The following is a 14,855-nucleotide window of genomic DNA, read 5'->3' as shown; positions in this document are numbered from 1 at the left end:
TTTTTTTATTTTGATCGCTGTGATAGAACCTACCACAGCGATCAAAATGTACCTGTAAGGAATCTGCCGACTGGCAGATTCGGCGGGCGCACTGAGCATGCGCCCGCCATTTTCCAAGATGGCGGCGCCCAGGGAGGAGACGGCCGGACACCGGGAGGATCGGTAAGTATGAAGGGGTGGTGGGGGGGTGGATCGGGATCGGAGCACAGGGGCGGTGATCGGAGCACAGGGGGGGGGGATCTGAGCAAGGAGGGAGCGGACAGCAGGACGGGGGAGCCGGCAGGCGGACGGAGGGGACCGGAGGACTAACGGAGCACTGGGGGGGCGATCGGTGGGTGTGGGGGGGGGCACTTTAGTATTTCCAGCCATGGCCGATGTTATTGCAGCATCGGCCATGGCTGGATTGTAATATTTCACCAGTTTTTTAGGTGAAATATTACAAATCGCTCTGATTGGCAGTTTCACTTTCAACAGCCAATCAGAGCGATCGTAGCCACGGGGGGGTGAAGCCACCCCCCCTGGGCTGAAGCACCACTCCCCCTCTCCCTGCAGATCGGGTAAAATAGGAGTTAACCCCTTCACCCGATCTGCAGGGACGCGATCATTCCATGACGCATACGCTGCGTCATAGGTCGTTTTGGCACCGACTTTCATGACGCAGCGTATGCGTCAAAGGTCGTTAAGGGGTTAAAACTTTATTTATTTGTATCTTAACTTTATCTAAATATTATTATATTTTATGTTACCAACTCTATATTACCATATAGCACAAGGACAGTAAATGTACTCCCTGGAGATAACTTGTATACTTCTTGGGGTAACACAGGTTGTAGAATGGGAATTATGCCCTTTATGTTATAACATAGCAATGAAAATAGTAAAAAAGCTGACCAATTGCATTGTATGCATGTACCAACTTACCCATTGTAGCCCACGTGAGAATGCACAGTCCCCTTGGGGCTGCCTGTTTTGCTGTGCATTCTCACGTGGGCTACAATGGGTAAGATAACCACAGCATGATTTGATCTCCTTTCCACCACATATTTTTTTTGTTCTTATTGCTTTTGCATTTTTTGGCACTGGGCCGATACCCATTGTACCACCTATGTACAGTATATTCCTTGTGGAGATCACCTGCTAGGGTATAGTGTACCAAAATATTATAATGAGACATTGAAATTGGACACTAACTATTTTTCACACCTTTTATGCTTACTCTGTGAACATTGGTTTCTTGGCATACCACTTTAATGCGGATATAGTTTCTTGACTTACCCATGCCCTATATTGTTTTATGTCAGATTGCATTTTTGTGACATCCCGTGCCATCACCTTCTCCTGTTTTACTTCTTATTTTTACATTGCTTATATCATGTTATTGTGATTTTCTCATGTTTAATAAACTTTGTTATATTTTTATATGTATGTTTCTGGACTTTTCTTGACTCCTAGTCGCCTGTAGGTCTTATGATATTTATAGGTGTATCACTAGGCTAAGTGTGAAGGTGGAGAAGATGGCGTAACACCTGTCTGTAGACCCATGTTCTTTTAAATGTATGAACATGTACTATATTTTAGGTGTTATCCTTCTGGATACTGCAGTTCCTGTTAGTCAGGGGTGACAGGGTTAAGTGTAGGGCTGGCCCATAGTTAGGGAGTAGGCAGGAGACAAGAAAGGACACCCTCACATAGACCTGGAAACCAGCTGTGAAGGAAGGCAAGGTCAGTCAGGCTGGGGTCGTAAGGTGGCAGCTAGTGAGTGCTTCCTTACACTGATTCACAAGAGTGCAGTGGCCACAAATTGACCCATGGGGTCCTAGAGTGTAGTTTGGGTGCAGTGGTCACAGCGAAACACATTGACCCGTGTGGGTCTGTACCAGTAAGACTGAGTTACCCAAATTGCCCTGCTGTTCATCTGTAACATTCACCACCATCCGTGACCACCAAGAATATGCCTCTGTATTGCGCAGAAGAAAACAGCAAGCTTATTTCCTGCTACCCTCTGTACATAAGTTTAATTGACAGTAAAAAGGACTTTATTTTTACAAATTTTGTGTGGTTTACCCATCATGGGTTTAAAGGGGTCTGGCACTGCACAAATTGTGGCAGAAATGAACCTGAAGATGTCCACAGCAGTAATACAACCACACACACCCCTGTTTTTATGTAGCGTGTTGAGTCATGGAACACAAGTACCTCGCCTATGGCTACCACCATGCGCCACGCTACATAAGAGTGATCAAACAGACCATGAAATAATCAGATTTTATCTGCATGGCAACAAAATATTATGTAGTCACAGTCCACACTGGAAATGGAAGCATAACTCACAGTGGAAAATACTTTATAATAAAAGACCACATCCATGTTGACCATCTGCATATTAATAGAAATAATTTTTATAATAGGTTGAGACAGTGTGTAATTATATTACATTATTATTCTTGAACTGATTTTGAGAGACAGGCTGTATTATTCTCCAGAGCTGCCCTCACTAAATTTTGTCAGAAACCATTGACAAAGCCCTAAATTCTCAGTTTAGAACCAGACCAAAGTCTGTGGGAACATTGAAGGGTACCTGTCACCAGGTTTTTGCTACTCCGGCATGATAAAGGAACAGAAACCTTGATTCCAGTGATGTATTATTTACTAGGCTGCTTGCTGCAATTTTGATGAAATCACTGTTTTATCTGTTGAAGACATACCAGTTCTCTGAATGCTGAGCTCTGTATAACCCCGCCTACACCATTGACAAGCTGCTTTCTGTCTACACTCTGCACAGGCATAAAGCTGCCAATTAGTGGTGGGGATGGGCTTAACTAGAGCTCATGAATACGGAGAATTACATGGCAGCGAGTTTATGTTACATGCACGCCACTAAGGCTATGAGGGCGATGCAGAGGAAACATGAGTTATTTTGGAATCCTCTTACTCAGGGCTACCATTAATTATAATTCTTCACAATAGAGGGGAGGTAACGGTTTACAAGCACACAGCTATGACAGGGTTCTGAGCTGAAGTTGATCACAAGGATTTTATTCAAACTTCTGTTCATCACACAGAATCACTACGCTTTATGCAATGCTTTAGCAACAGATATAATTTCACAGATAATTTATCTTCACAGATAACTTCTCTTCCCACACAAGTGTCTTACCCTAAGCAGAACTGTACCTTTCTCATGCAGTGAGATGGGGGGAGGGGATGAGTCCGGTGCTGTAGCTCTCTCAATTCTATTTTGAGGTAATAAAGATGCTTCTGGCTGTCCTGGTGATTCTATGATTACAGCAATCACTTCCCAGGAAGAACTGGGCTATACAGTTTGTCTGAATTCAGGAGACTTTCTAACACACACCTTGGATGCCCAGGACACACTAACAACTTTCCCAGTATCCCCTGGAGAAGAGCTAACCACTCCCTGTCTGTTATTACCATTTTAACCTCTATAGTTGCTGGATGATTGTAAATCATGTCACACTTCCTAGTCCTCTAGTGATAATCTGTTGCTGATAAAACAGTGATGTTATCAAAACTACAACAAGCAGCCCATTAAGTGATATATCACTAGAATCAGAGTCTCTGTTCCTACATTATTCTGCTCTCAAATCAGATGGCAAAAACTTGGTGACAGATTCCCTTTAAGTAAGTAGGCAATGCTAGAAGATCTCAGTTCTGAAGTCTGCAGAATTGTGGACGAGGCTCTGGTGTATAACACAAGCTGTAAATTGTTTTTAAAGATGAAAATTCACTTTAGCATGACCGACCTTTCTTGGTTTCATTCTTAGCAAGCTGCCATTAAATATTTGGACAACTTTTGACATGGAGTTTGTAAGTTTTCTTGGGCCTATTCACTTTGGTGCTAAGGTAGCTGGAATCAATGTAGGGGTGGTTATTATGAAAGGGGATGGGGAATGGGAACTTCAGTCATGGTACCAGGGCCTGGTGTTTGTGGGGACTGCAAACACCTCTTTCCCATAAGAAGTCACCTGTATTATTAATTGCACAGATTGCTACACATTTTGCATTCAGGCATTGTGAGTATAATGATGCCAACATTATTATTCATAGTTCACATGGGCATAAGAGACTTGTGTGTAGCGCCCCCTGTCTAAATGTGCTTTATATTACTCGTCATGTCTGTACCAGACATCTTACCAACCCCCAGCTACACAATAGGGACTGCCTTACATTACATGTTCAGCGCTGTGTTATTATAAGAAACAGAGACAATTGTATCTCAGGTAGTAGATGATTGCAGAACATAATTACTTGAGCAGTACGGCAAGCTTATTAAGAAGTAAGAACGGTAAATGCCAAAATAATTAGCAGAAGGTGAGCATGTGGGAAGTATCACAAAAGATTCCTGCAAGTGCATTCCTGCGATATTAAAAGGGCCAGTAACTTCATCTGAGCGATGTGCCTGATTATAAAAGCCGGTAAATGGCTGGAATGTTATGTGGCTGTAAAATGGCATTTATGGGTTGTTTTGCAGTCACAATAACATAATTAATTCCACAGTCTTCAGCATCTGTTGCCTATTGCTGTTAAGCTATTTAATTTCTTTCCTAAAAATAAGCAGTGCTTCCCCATGTAACACTTGAGGTCCTTAATTTGTTTTCCCTTCTTTTTATATATTGAACATTACTTATCCTGTACTAATTCTGTGTTACATCCTGCATTATACTCCTGAGCTGCACTCACAATTCTGCTGGTGGAGTCACTGTGTACATACATTACATCAGTATTCCTGATTTACATGATGTATTATACCCCAGAGCTGAACTCACTGTTATGCTGGTGGAGTCACTTTCTAAATACAGTATGTTATGTGCTGTTTAGCTAATCTTTTGCAAGACATTTAGTCATTAATAGGACATTATGTAATGTATATGGTTTAATTCCATCTATTTGTTGTACTTTGCTGCCATCTACTGGCCATTGTTATATCGTGTAGTTCATGTAATATTACTCTGCTTTAACCATAATACCTTCCTTTCTGCAACTCCTCCTATCTATCTCACTTCCGTCTTCTTGGTCAGTGCCATCTTGTATAACACATGCTTCAGGACTGGAGAAATGATTCTCTTGTTACAACTAACTTCGTGCTTCTAACCTGCAGTACTTACTTCTACCTCATCTTCATTTCTTCATCATCCCTGATAGCTCACCTCATCGCATCAAGGTATTGTAAATAAAATCTGTTGAATTCATCACTGCATCATCCTTCCGGACTAATCACGTGCAGTTCATCAGGAATATTAGCACAAGTTAGTGAGTTAATGCTATCTGCTATTGCTTATACAGACACATCCTTCAGACACATCTCACCCACGTACATCGGTGACAGAATATGTTACATTAATTTTCTTAATCAATCACAATTCAACTATTTGCTATTAGAAAAAGTGAACAGAAACAATCACTTCTTGATAAAACTCTGATTTTATACTGACATATTAGATTTCTGTACAGTGTCTGCTATAAAATATCATATATCCCTGTGTTTGACTTCTCATATGAAGTGTCATTTGGTTAAACAGGGGTTCACATGTAGAGAACTTCCACCTCCCCAACATGATGTCTATATACCCTACATGGATATATAGCGGGAGTGCACAGCTTGTTACCTGAGGGTTTACATATCACATTTGATGCCTTTCTGTACGACCTTAAACTACATGGTCACAGAACTGCCTGACAATGTCTGGAGGCCGCTCACGTGTATTTTCCATGCTAGGGAGTAGAGTCAGGTAGCACCGTAAGGCTGGGTGACTATTAATGGTGCGCTGTGGGGTCACATCTGTGAACAAGTCATCATCAAGGTAAGGGATAGATGAAGTAAAGAAGTGGAAATGCATGACGCCGCCATATTCATTGTGGTTTATGGGAGAATGGAAAGACTCAACTGTGTCAGTGTGTCGCATTAACTACAATTGAGAAAACTGAATCCACGATCTCTTCACTTCTGGATTGTGAATGGAAGAGAAGACGCCATCTATCCTCCTGATATTTGAGAGTCCTAAAGATGGAATCAGTGCCCGTTACATATTTATGTTGTGATCTTCATGATTTTTTATTGCGGCCCATTGGGTTAGTTTAATCCGACAATGTGACCTTCTGATCAAGGTGTCTGTTGTCTAAGTTAGAAAATCCATTTTAAAATACCCTGAAGTTATAGAAGTCGTTTCCTGTTCAGGACCCTCATGTATTTGAGTAGAGCATCATTCTTTGGAGAACCTGGCACATCCATGCATTACACGGATATCCCGCTCACTGCCATGTGAAGAGTCTAATTTTTTTTTAACCACAGGAGGGAATTGAACAGGTCACATCTGGATGCCTAAGATCTGGTAGGATCTCTTTAAAGAGGACCTGCCACTTGCCATACATATGGTTTTTTTATCTGCTGCAAATGCTGCTGTTCCTCTGAGTTTGGCAACGTTTTTCCTTTGTTCGTAGGCATCTCCATTCCTGAGATATGGCCTCCTCTCCCCTGTATATAAATCTAGTCTTTTCTACAATGGGGGTGTGGTCTTTATCTCTTCTTTAAGGAAGTCTTCTTGAGGGCCACACCCACTTTGGTTGAAAAAGCTAGATTTGTATACAGGGAAGAGGAGGCCATATCTCAGGAATGGAGAGGCATAGGGACAAAATAAAATCATTACAAGATTCAGGAGAATAGCGTCATTTTTGCTAGATAAAAAAAAATTACATATTATGGCAAGTGGCAGGTCCCCTTTAAGTGTTTATTGTCATTTTACACAAGGAAATACTGCAGTTCTTACCGTGCCAATTAGTTTGGGGTAAGGACCTGGCAACTCTTCTTCAAGGGTGAAGGTGTCGATGATCCAATCTCTCTTCTGGCGGCTTTGTGCGATGCTGCGCTGCAACCTCTGTTGGAACATGAGTAGTGACAGAGTAACATGAAGACATATTTCATATTTACTGACAGTGGAGCAGCCTTATCAGAACCACAAATAATGACAGTATCTGTTAATTGTCATCATTTAGTGACGACTCAAAGTAAACAGCTGTTACCTAGGGCTCCACATTTAGAAAGGTAATTGCACCACATTGCACTTTAATTAGGCATGCATGAAGACTTTCTATACTGCATATTCGGCTTCTCTAATTTCTAGGTACTGACTTGAGTCATTTAAAAAATGCTCCGAGCAGGAACAAAAGAAAGTATCTACGATGAAGGCATGTATGGCAAACAATGGTAGGTGTGCTGGATCCTGTTATTCCACCGCCCCAGGTAGAAGCTTATACTTTGAACAATATCCTCAGAAGCACATGGCCAAGGCAGTCAGGCTAAGAGGGCAAATGCCTAGGGAGCATAGCTGAAGGGGCAATTACACATTTTTTCTACTCACCCGTCAATATTTAAGCAAAAAATGCACTCAGTATAATTGTTGTCACTCGTCGGTCCCACCCTACTCTCCAGGTATCAAACTCCACGTAATTACACAATATTGAATCAAACTTTCTCTTGAACCCATCTTAGAAGAACAAATTGTATAAAAGGACATTGGGTAAAAGGGGTGTTCTTGAGACTACAACTCTTTTCATATGCCCTAATAGGCATACAGACAACATGTGGGGAAGCGGGGTTTTCAATTGGTCACCTCTATTATGGGTGGAGCCATGTTAGGAGATAGCTGCCTCTGTCCAGTCATCTTTAGATGTATAAAAATGAATTTCTATTGTATATTACTATGCATGACCAAATAGCTGGACCAATCAGCACCAAATTGGGCACATAGATAAATCCTCCAAAAATGGAGCACAGTAGTCAATATTAATTTACAGCCAAAACGACTGCACCAATCTGCAACAAATTTGCCTCAAGGGTAAATCGGGCTCTTCGAAAGGTTTTAGAATAGGTTTCAGGTCTTTAAGACCTACTGTTCTCAACATATTTACAAAAAACAGGATACAAAGGCAACTATTAAATGAAATGTCTTCTGGACATCATTAGAGAGAACAACTCAGATATTTTCAGCAGCAAAAGAAGGGAACTGTTAAACTACCGCGTGATGGAAGTGTGGCAGCAGCAGCGAGCAGCTCCTGTATCAGTGATTAGATGTTCTGTGGTACTCTGGGGTTAGGTTCTCAGCAAATGAGGAGGGTCCTCAGTGTGTTTGTGGTGGTGCTATTATTGTTTTCTAAGATTCGAGGTTTTACTTACATAACTTTTATGATCACTAACAGTTTCCAGAATGAACTCTAAACACAGTTCTGCAATTAAGTGTCTGATTTTAATTATTAGAAAACAACTACAAATGGCATCACTCTCTGTAGGTCTTGGCACATCCAGCTCATTGATTTCAATTGACACCATGTAATGCATTATTTCTCCAAGACCGGCACTGTAGAATAATCTAGTTTCCTTGCAAATTACTAACAATCTTTGGAATCCCAGTAGCAAGACATCTTGTTTATTTATTGGGCTACGTTCTTATCTGCCTCTTACCTACCAATCTTCTGTAAAACTACAAACCAAAAAATACAGCGGCACACTGATGTAATGTAGCTCCAATTACTTCCATAGCATGACCATATAGGCATGTCCAGCCAATGTTAGCATAATGTGTATAGGGGAGCTCTTACAATCAGTACAGGTAGGAATAGAATATCTCCATACATTACAGTCTACACTTGTTAACAAGACTCTGATTAAGTCATTGCGAAACAATAATCCTTTAGCTTCCTTTTTAAGAACTATTTTTAAGTTTGCAGCACAGCAAGAAAAAATATCACTTTTTCAAGGTACTGAAAGGTGAGAAATAAGTCACTGTTTTTTCTGTGATATCTGGAAGATTTTTTTTTTCCTTCTCTTCTCACTCACCAAAGATTGTTTAATACTTAGGAGGACTAATTGGTTGTCCACATCACCTGGTAGAATGATGGCACATTCAGCGTCGCAATACCTTGACAGTGTAAGATATTTCCTAGGAGATTAGTTACTGACCCTGCAGGCATCTACCAGAATACTGTTCAAAAAGCCACAACGTAGAACATAGACATGTAAAAAAATATATCAAACAGAAATTCTAAATTGGCTGGTAGAAGGTAGCAAATTAGCAGGAGGACGACTGCAAGCGCTAATGTGATTAGAGGAGACAGATGTCGAATTGATGAGCAAAATTTGTTTCTTACAAAGACCAGATAACCTCTGAAAGATTCAACTTCTTATAAAAACAGACTAATAGCACAAGCTAAATCTAATCGTAAACAGTATATAGTAAAGACATAGACATGGAGACTATTTTCCATTACCTACAGATGCCCAAATGGCCAATAATGACTAATGCAAGCATTCATTCTATAGAAGCACTGTCTATACAGACTGTGAAGGCAAGGTGGTCCCATTCCAGAGGTGGTATGACCTTACACGAATCTTCATCTGCCTACCAAAAGTTCAAGATTCCCTTAGAATAGACAAGTCGTCCATCCAAAGACACACTCTTTTTTGCTGAGAGATGAGATTGGAGGTGGTTAATATGGACAACTTTTACTCTATACTTGCTTTAAATGGCTAACATCTTCGAACCTTAAGACATACGGCAAAGTAGTATCTCAATATCAATAGATCCTGTATTGGTAAGAGGTTGGTCAATTGATGTTATTTGATGGTTGCTTGCGAGGATTCATAGAAAATCAGGGTTTCTTAAATTCAATTTAATTACACATTAACAATGCATTCTTGATCCCGTGCTGGGACTTTATAACATTAACAATAATGTCAGTTGTGGCACCCCTGGGGTCCAGTCACCACAGAGGTACTGCACCTCATCCAGAGAAGGATTTTCAAAGTGAAAAGGCCAACAAGGGCCACTTCTCTGTGTTTGCCTAAATGACAGACCAAATCCCAACAGATTATTTTATCAGTCGTCACTTATGGGACTATCCACCATTACTTACAATTGCTAGTAATTAGTGATGAGCAAATATACTCGTTACTCGAGTTTTCCTGAGCACGCTTGGGTGACCTCCGAGTATTTTTTAGAGCTCGGAGATTTAGTTTTCATCGCGGCAGCTGAATGATTTACAGCTATTAGCCAGCTTGATTAAATGTGGGGATTCCCTAGCAACCCGGCAACCCTCACATGTGCTTATGCTGGCTAACAGATGTAAATCATTCAGCTGCGGCAATGAAAACTAAATCTCCGAGCACTAAAAAATACTCGGAGGACACCCGAGCGTGCTCGGGAATAGCAAGTAACGAGTATATTCGCTCATCACTACTAGTAATGTTTTTGTGCCAAAGAATCTCACTTGACAAAAGGACCCTAAGCTCATCTTCGTCCCATTACCTATACAAAGTTTCCCTGTCCTCCAACTGTCCATATTACCATAGAACTAATGAAGAACACTCCTAAATGCCAAGATGCCTTTTAATTCAACAAGGTATGGGAGGATAGGGCCAAAGAAAGGGAACTCCTCCTGTTATCTGACTAATGAACTTTAGCTGACCTCATTCTCCTGTATAGAATGGACCTACTCAGTCTCCAACTCCCTACCAACGCAATAGTACCAAAGAATATACAGTATAGAGAGACCTAATGTCAGGTCTCATCAACAAGAGTTGAGACGAAGGAATAGCCATCTCCTCTATACTCTCCTTTGAAAACTAGCCGGTTCATATGTGTATTCTAGAGCAGTTTTACCATATTTCTTTCAAGTTTGATTCCTAAAAGAACCAAACTCTTATAAAGTCATGATTGCTTTAGCATTTTTTTACAATGGGATTATATAGACCATCTAGAAAGATGTCATTAAATTAAAATGAAGCAACCTGCTGGGAAGTGACCTTTTTGAGAGAAAGGGCTTATAGAAAGGGCCCAGCTAATCAACATCAGTGGTAGCAGACCATGAGATCCGCAATGGTGACTGTTTGAGGGACTCTGAAAAATGGGAAATCCCCAGGAAGTCCCAGTGCGTTGACGGTCCTGCTGCTGTCATACACCTCCCTTTTTTCCAGCCGTCAGTCAGTAACCTTCCTGCAGTCACACATCTTCATATGCTGCTCCTTCTGTCACAAGCCTTCTTGCTGTTACACACATAAACTTACGCTGCTTCTGTTACTAGCGTTCCTGCTGTCTCATGCTTCTTTCTACTTAAAAGTGTTGTCCAGGTTTGGGATGAATCCTCCCAGCGCGTGCACTGCGACAAGAATGAGAGGACATGTGACTGCCAGTATGGCTACATTCTGACTAGACTTACAAATGAATTGAGTGAAGCCACGAACATCTAGTTGGAATGTGACCAGATGTATGTATACTGCGGTCACCTGAAACTCACTCTTGTCGCTGGCACAGGAGAATCCTGACAGTACAAGGTGCACACACGGTGACTGCACACTTTCATCATAAACCTGGACAAACCCTTAATGGTCCTGATACACATTAAATAAAAGTTGACCAAACTCATGTATTTTGGCAGGATCTGCTGACAGTCTAATGTCTATAGGGGTGCTCCAGACTCTTCCCTGTGGATCTTTTGTTCAGTGAGGGATAACACTCTGATAGATAAATCTGGCAGCCGCTCTCTTATAGAAAGCACAAGAGCGCTTGACAGAGTAGAGCGCACCTGCCTATGGGAGAGTTGGGAAAGATAGCTGTCAGCTGAACGATCTAACGTGCAGGATCAGCTGTATGCCTTCCAGCACCCACATATTACAACTCAGCTGCATGACAGTATCAAGACGATCCAGTGTAAAGGATAAACGAAGCCCAGACCAGACCCATGGGCATAGTGATCCATGACTCAGCTTTGTAGAACTAGCATGGGTTAAATGAATAAAGGTAAAAGAAACATGGGCTCAAAAGTTTAAGGGGGTTGGGAGAAGTGGGGGTGTTGATAATAGAGCAGGCCTATATGTTATCTGAGATTGGGTGAGGGCTATTAATCGTCACAAGGCACCAAGAGTAAAGGTCCCGCCCTTTGGGGGTTCAAGTAAAGTTGAATTATGGAAAATGGTGGATGGGGGTGTTGTTGGGTCATTTCGACGAGTGGTGGTGAGGGGTGTTATGATCCTTAGTGGCTGAGGATCACAGAACGGACTAGCTAAGTTACTGAACATAGGACGAGCTCTAGGGATGTGGTAACTGGACTGACCGCAAACCTGATCCTAACCAAACACACTAAAGGTAGCCGGTGAACGTGCCTAAATTCCTGGACGTCTCGACGCAGCCTGAGAAACTAGCTACCCCTAGAGAGAAAGAAAGTAAGACCTCACTTGCCTCAGAGAAATAACCCCAAAGATATAGAAAAGCCCCCCACAAATAATAACGGTGAGGTAAGGGGAAAATACAAACGTAGAAATGAAAACAGATTCAGCAAATGAGGCCCGCTAATACTAGATAGCAGAAGACAGATAGGAAACTGTGCGGTCAGGAGAAAACCCTATACAAAATATCCACGCTGAGAATACAAGAACCCCCACACCAACTAACGGTGTGAGGGGAGAAACTCAGCCCCCTAGAGCTACCAGCAAGCGAGGAAATCACATACTAGCAAGCTGGACAAGGACAAATAAGTAACCAAGAAACATATTGAACACTGATGAGCACAAAATAAACAAACAGAAACTTAGCTTCTCTTGGAGAGACTGATAACGAAGGAATTCAGGAGAGATCAAAATAGCACTGAATACATCGACAGCAGGCAACAACTGAAAGTCCAGGTGAGCTAAATAGGAAACCAACTAACTGATAATGAGACAGCTGATCCCAGCCACAGACCTGCAGAAAGACACAAAGAGCCACCAGAGGGAGCCCAAAGACAGCATTCACACAGTACCACTTGTGACCACAAGAGGGAGCCCAAAAATAGAGTTCACAACAGTACCCCCCCCCTTGAGGAGGGGTCACCGAACCCTCATCAAAACCCCCAGGGCGATCAGGATGAGCCACATGGAAGGCATGAACCAAATCGGCTGCATGAACATCAGAGGCGACAACCCAGGAATTATCCTCCTGACCATAGCCCTTCCACTTAACCAAATACTGAAGCCTCCGTCTAGAAATACGAGAATCCAAGATCTTCTCCACCACGTACTCCAATTCGCCCTCAACGAGCACCGGAGCAGGAGGCTCAACAGAAGGAACCACAGGCACCACATACCTCCGCAACAAAGACCTATGGAACACATTATGAATGGTAAACGACGCTGGGAGGTCCAAACGAAATGACACCGGGTTAAGGATTTCCAAAATCTTATAAGGACCGATGAAGCGAGGCTTGAATTTAGGAGAGGAGACCTTCATAGGAACATACAGAGAAGACAGCCATACCAAATCTCCAACACGAAGTCGGGGACCCACACCGCGACGGCGGTTGGCAAAGCGCTGAGCCTTCTCCTGTGACAACTTCAAATTGTCCACCACATGGTTCCAAATCTGCTGCAACCTATCCACCACAGAATCCACCCCAGGACAGTCAGAAGGCTCCACCTGACCCAAGGAAAAACGAGGATGAAAACCAGAATTGCAGAAAAAAGGCAAACTCGGCCAATGGCAAAAATGTCACCCAATCATCCTGATCAGCAGAAACAAAACATCTTAAATAAGTTTCCAAGGTCTGATTAGTTCGCTCGGTTTGGCCATTCGTCTGAGGATGGAAGGCCGACGAAAAAGACAAATCAATGCCCATCTTAGCACAAAAGATCCGCCAAAATCTGGACACAAACTGGGATCCTCTGTCAGACACAATATTTTCAGGGATGCCGTGCAAGCGAACCACATTCTGAAAAAATAGAGGAACCAAATCGGAGGAGGAAGGCAACTTAGGCAAGGGCACCAAATGGACCATTTTGGAAAAACGATCACACACCACCCAGATGACAGACATTCTCTGAGAGACTGGAAGATCTGAAATAAAATCCATGGAAATGTGCGTCCAAGGCCTCTTCGGGACAGGCAAAGGCAAAAGCAAACCACTGGCACGAGAACAGCAAGGCTTAGCCCGAGCACAAATCCCACAGGACTGCACAAAGGAACGCACATCCCGCGACAGGGAAGGCCACCAGAAGGACCTAGCCACCAAATCTCTGGTACCAAAAATCCCAGTATGACCCGCCAACACCGAAGAATGAACCTCGGAAATAACTCTGCTGGTCCATCTATCTGAGACAAACAGTCTCTCTGGTGGGCAACGGTCAGGTCTATCCGCCTGAAATTTCTGCAGCACTCGTCGCAAATCTGGGGAAATGGCAGACAAAATCACTCCCTCTCTGAGGATACCAGCCGGCTCTGAAACTCCCAGAGAGTCAGGCACAAAACTCCTAGAAAGAGCATCAGCCTTCACGTTCTTCGAACAAGGCAGGTACGAGACCACGAAATCGAAACGGGAGAAAAACAACGACCAACGAGCCTGTCTAGGATTCAGCCGCTTGGCAGACTCTAGATAAATCAGATTTTTGTGATCAGTCAAGACCACCACACGATGCTTAGCTCCCTCGAGCCAATGTCGCCACTCCTCAAATGCCCACTTCATAGCCAACAACTCCCGATTACCAACATCATAATTCCGCTCGGCAGGCGAAAACTTTCTTGAAAAGAAAGCACAAGGCTTCATCACAGAGCCATCAGAGCTTCTCTGCGACAAAACAGCCCCTGCTCCAATCTCAGAAGCATCAACCTCGACCTGAAAAGGAAGAGAGATATCAGGCTGACATAAAACTGGAGCCGAAGAAAACCGGCGCTTCAGCTCCCGAAAGGCTTTCACGGCCGCAGGAGACCAATTAGTCACATCAGAACCCTTCTTGGTCAAATCCGTCAAGGGTTTAACCACGCCAGAAAAATTAGCAATGAAGCGACGGTAAAAATTAGCAAAACCCAAGAACTTCT

At 42.7% G+C, this 14,855-nt stretch overlaps 1 protein-coding gene across 3 annotated transcripts in view; it reads right to left on the bottom strand.

Annotated features, from left to right (window-relative positions):
- Positions 1-14,855, bottom strand: part of LOC143765800 (cadherin-like protein 26) — a 146,188-nt gene that overhangs the window by 85,739 nt on the left and 45,594 nt on the right. For all 3 annotated transcript variants that reach the window (XM_077252846.1, XM_077252844.1, XM_077252845.1), the window contains exon 3: positions 6,786-6,893. In XM_077252846.1, the coding sequence (XP_077108961.1) occupies positions 6,786-6,893 (108 nt within the window). The remainder of the gene's footprint in view (positions 1-6,785; positions 6,894-14,855) is intronic.

Source organism: Ranitomeya variabilis, chromosome 4, assembly GCF_051348905.1.
Source record: "Ranitomeya variabilis isolate aRanVar5 chromosome 4, aRanVar5.hap1, whole genome shotgun sequence".
NCBI classification, from domain to species: Eukaryota; Metazoa; Chordata; class Amphibia; order Anura; family Dendrobatidae; genus Ranitomeya; species Ranitomeya variabilis.
This window is presented reverse-complemented; position numbering and strand designations above follow the sequence as displayed.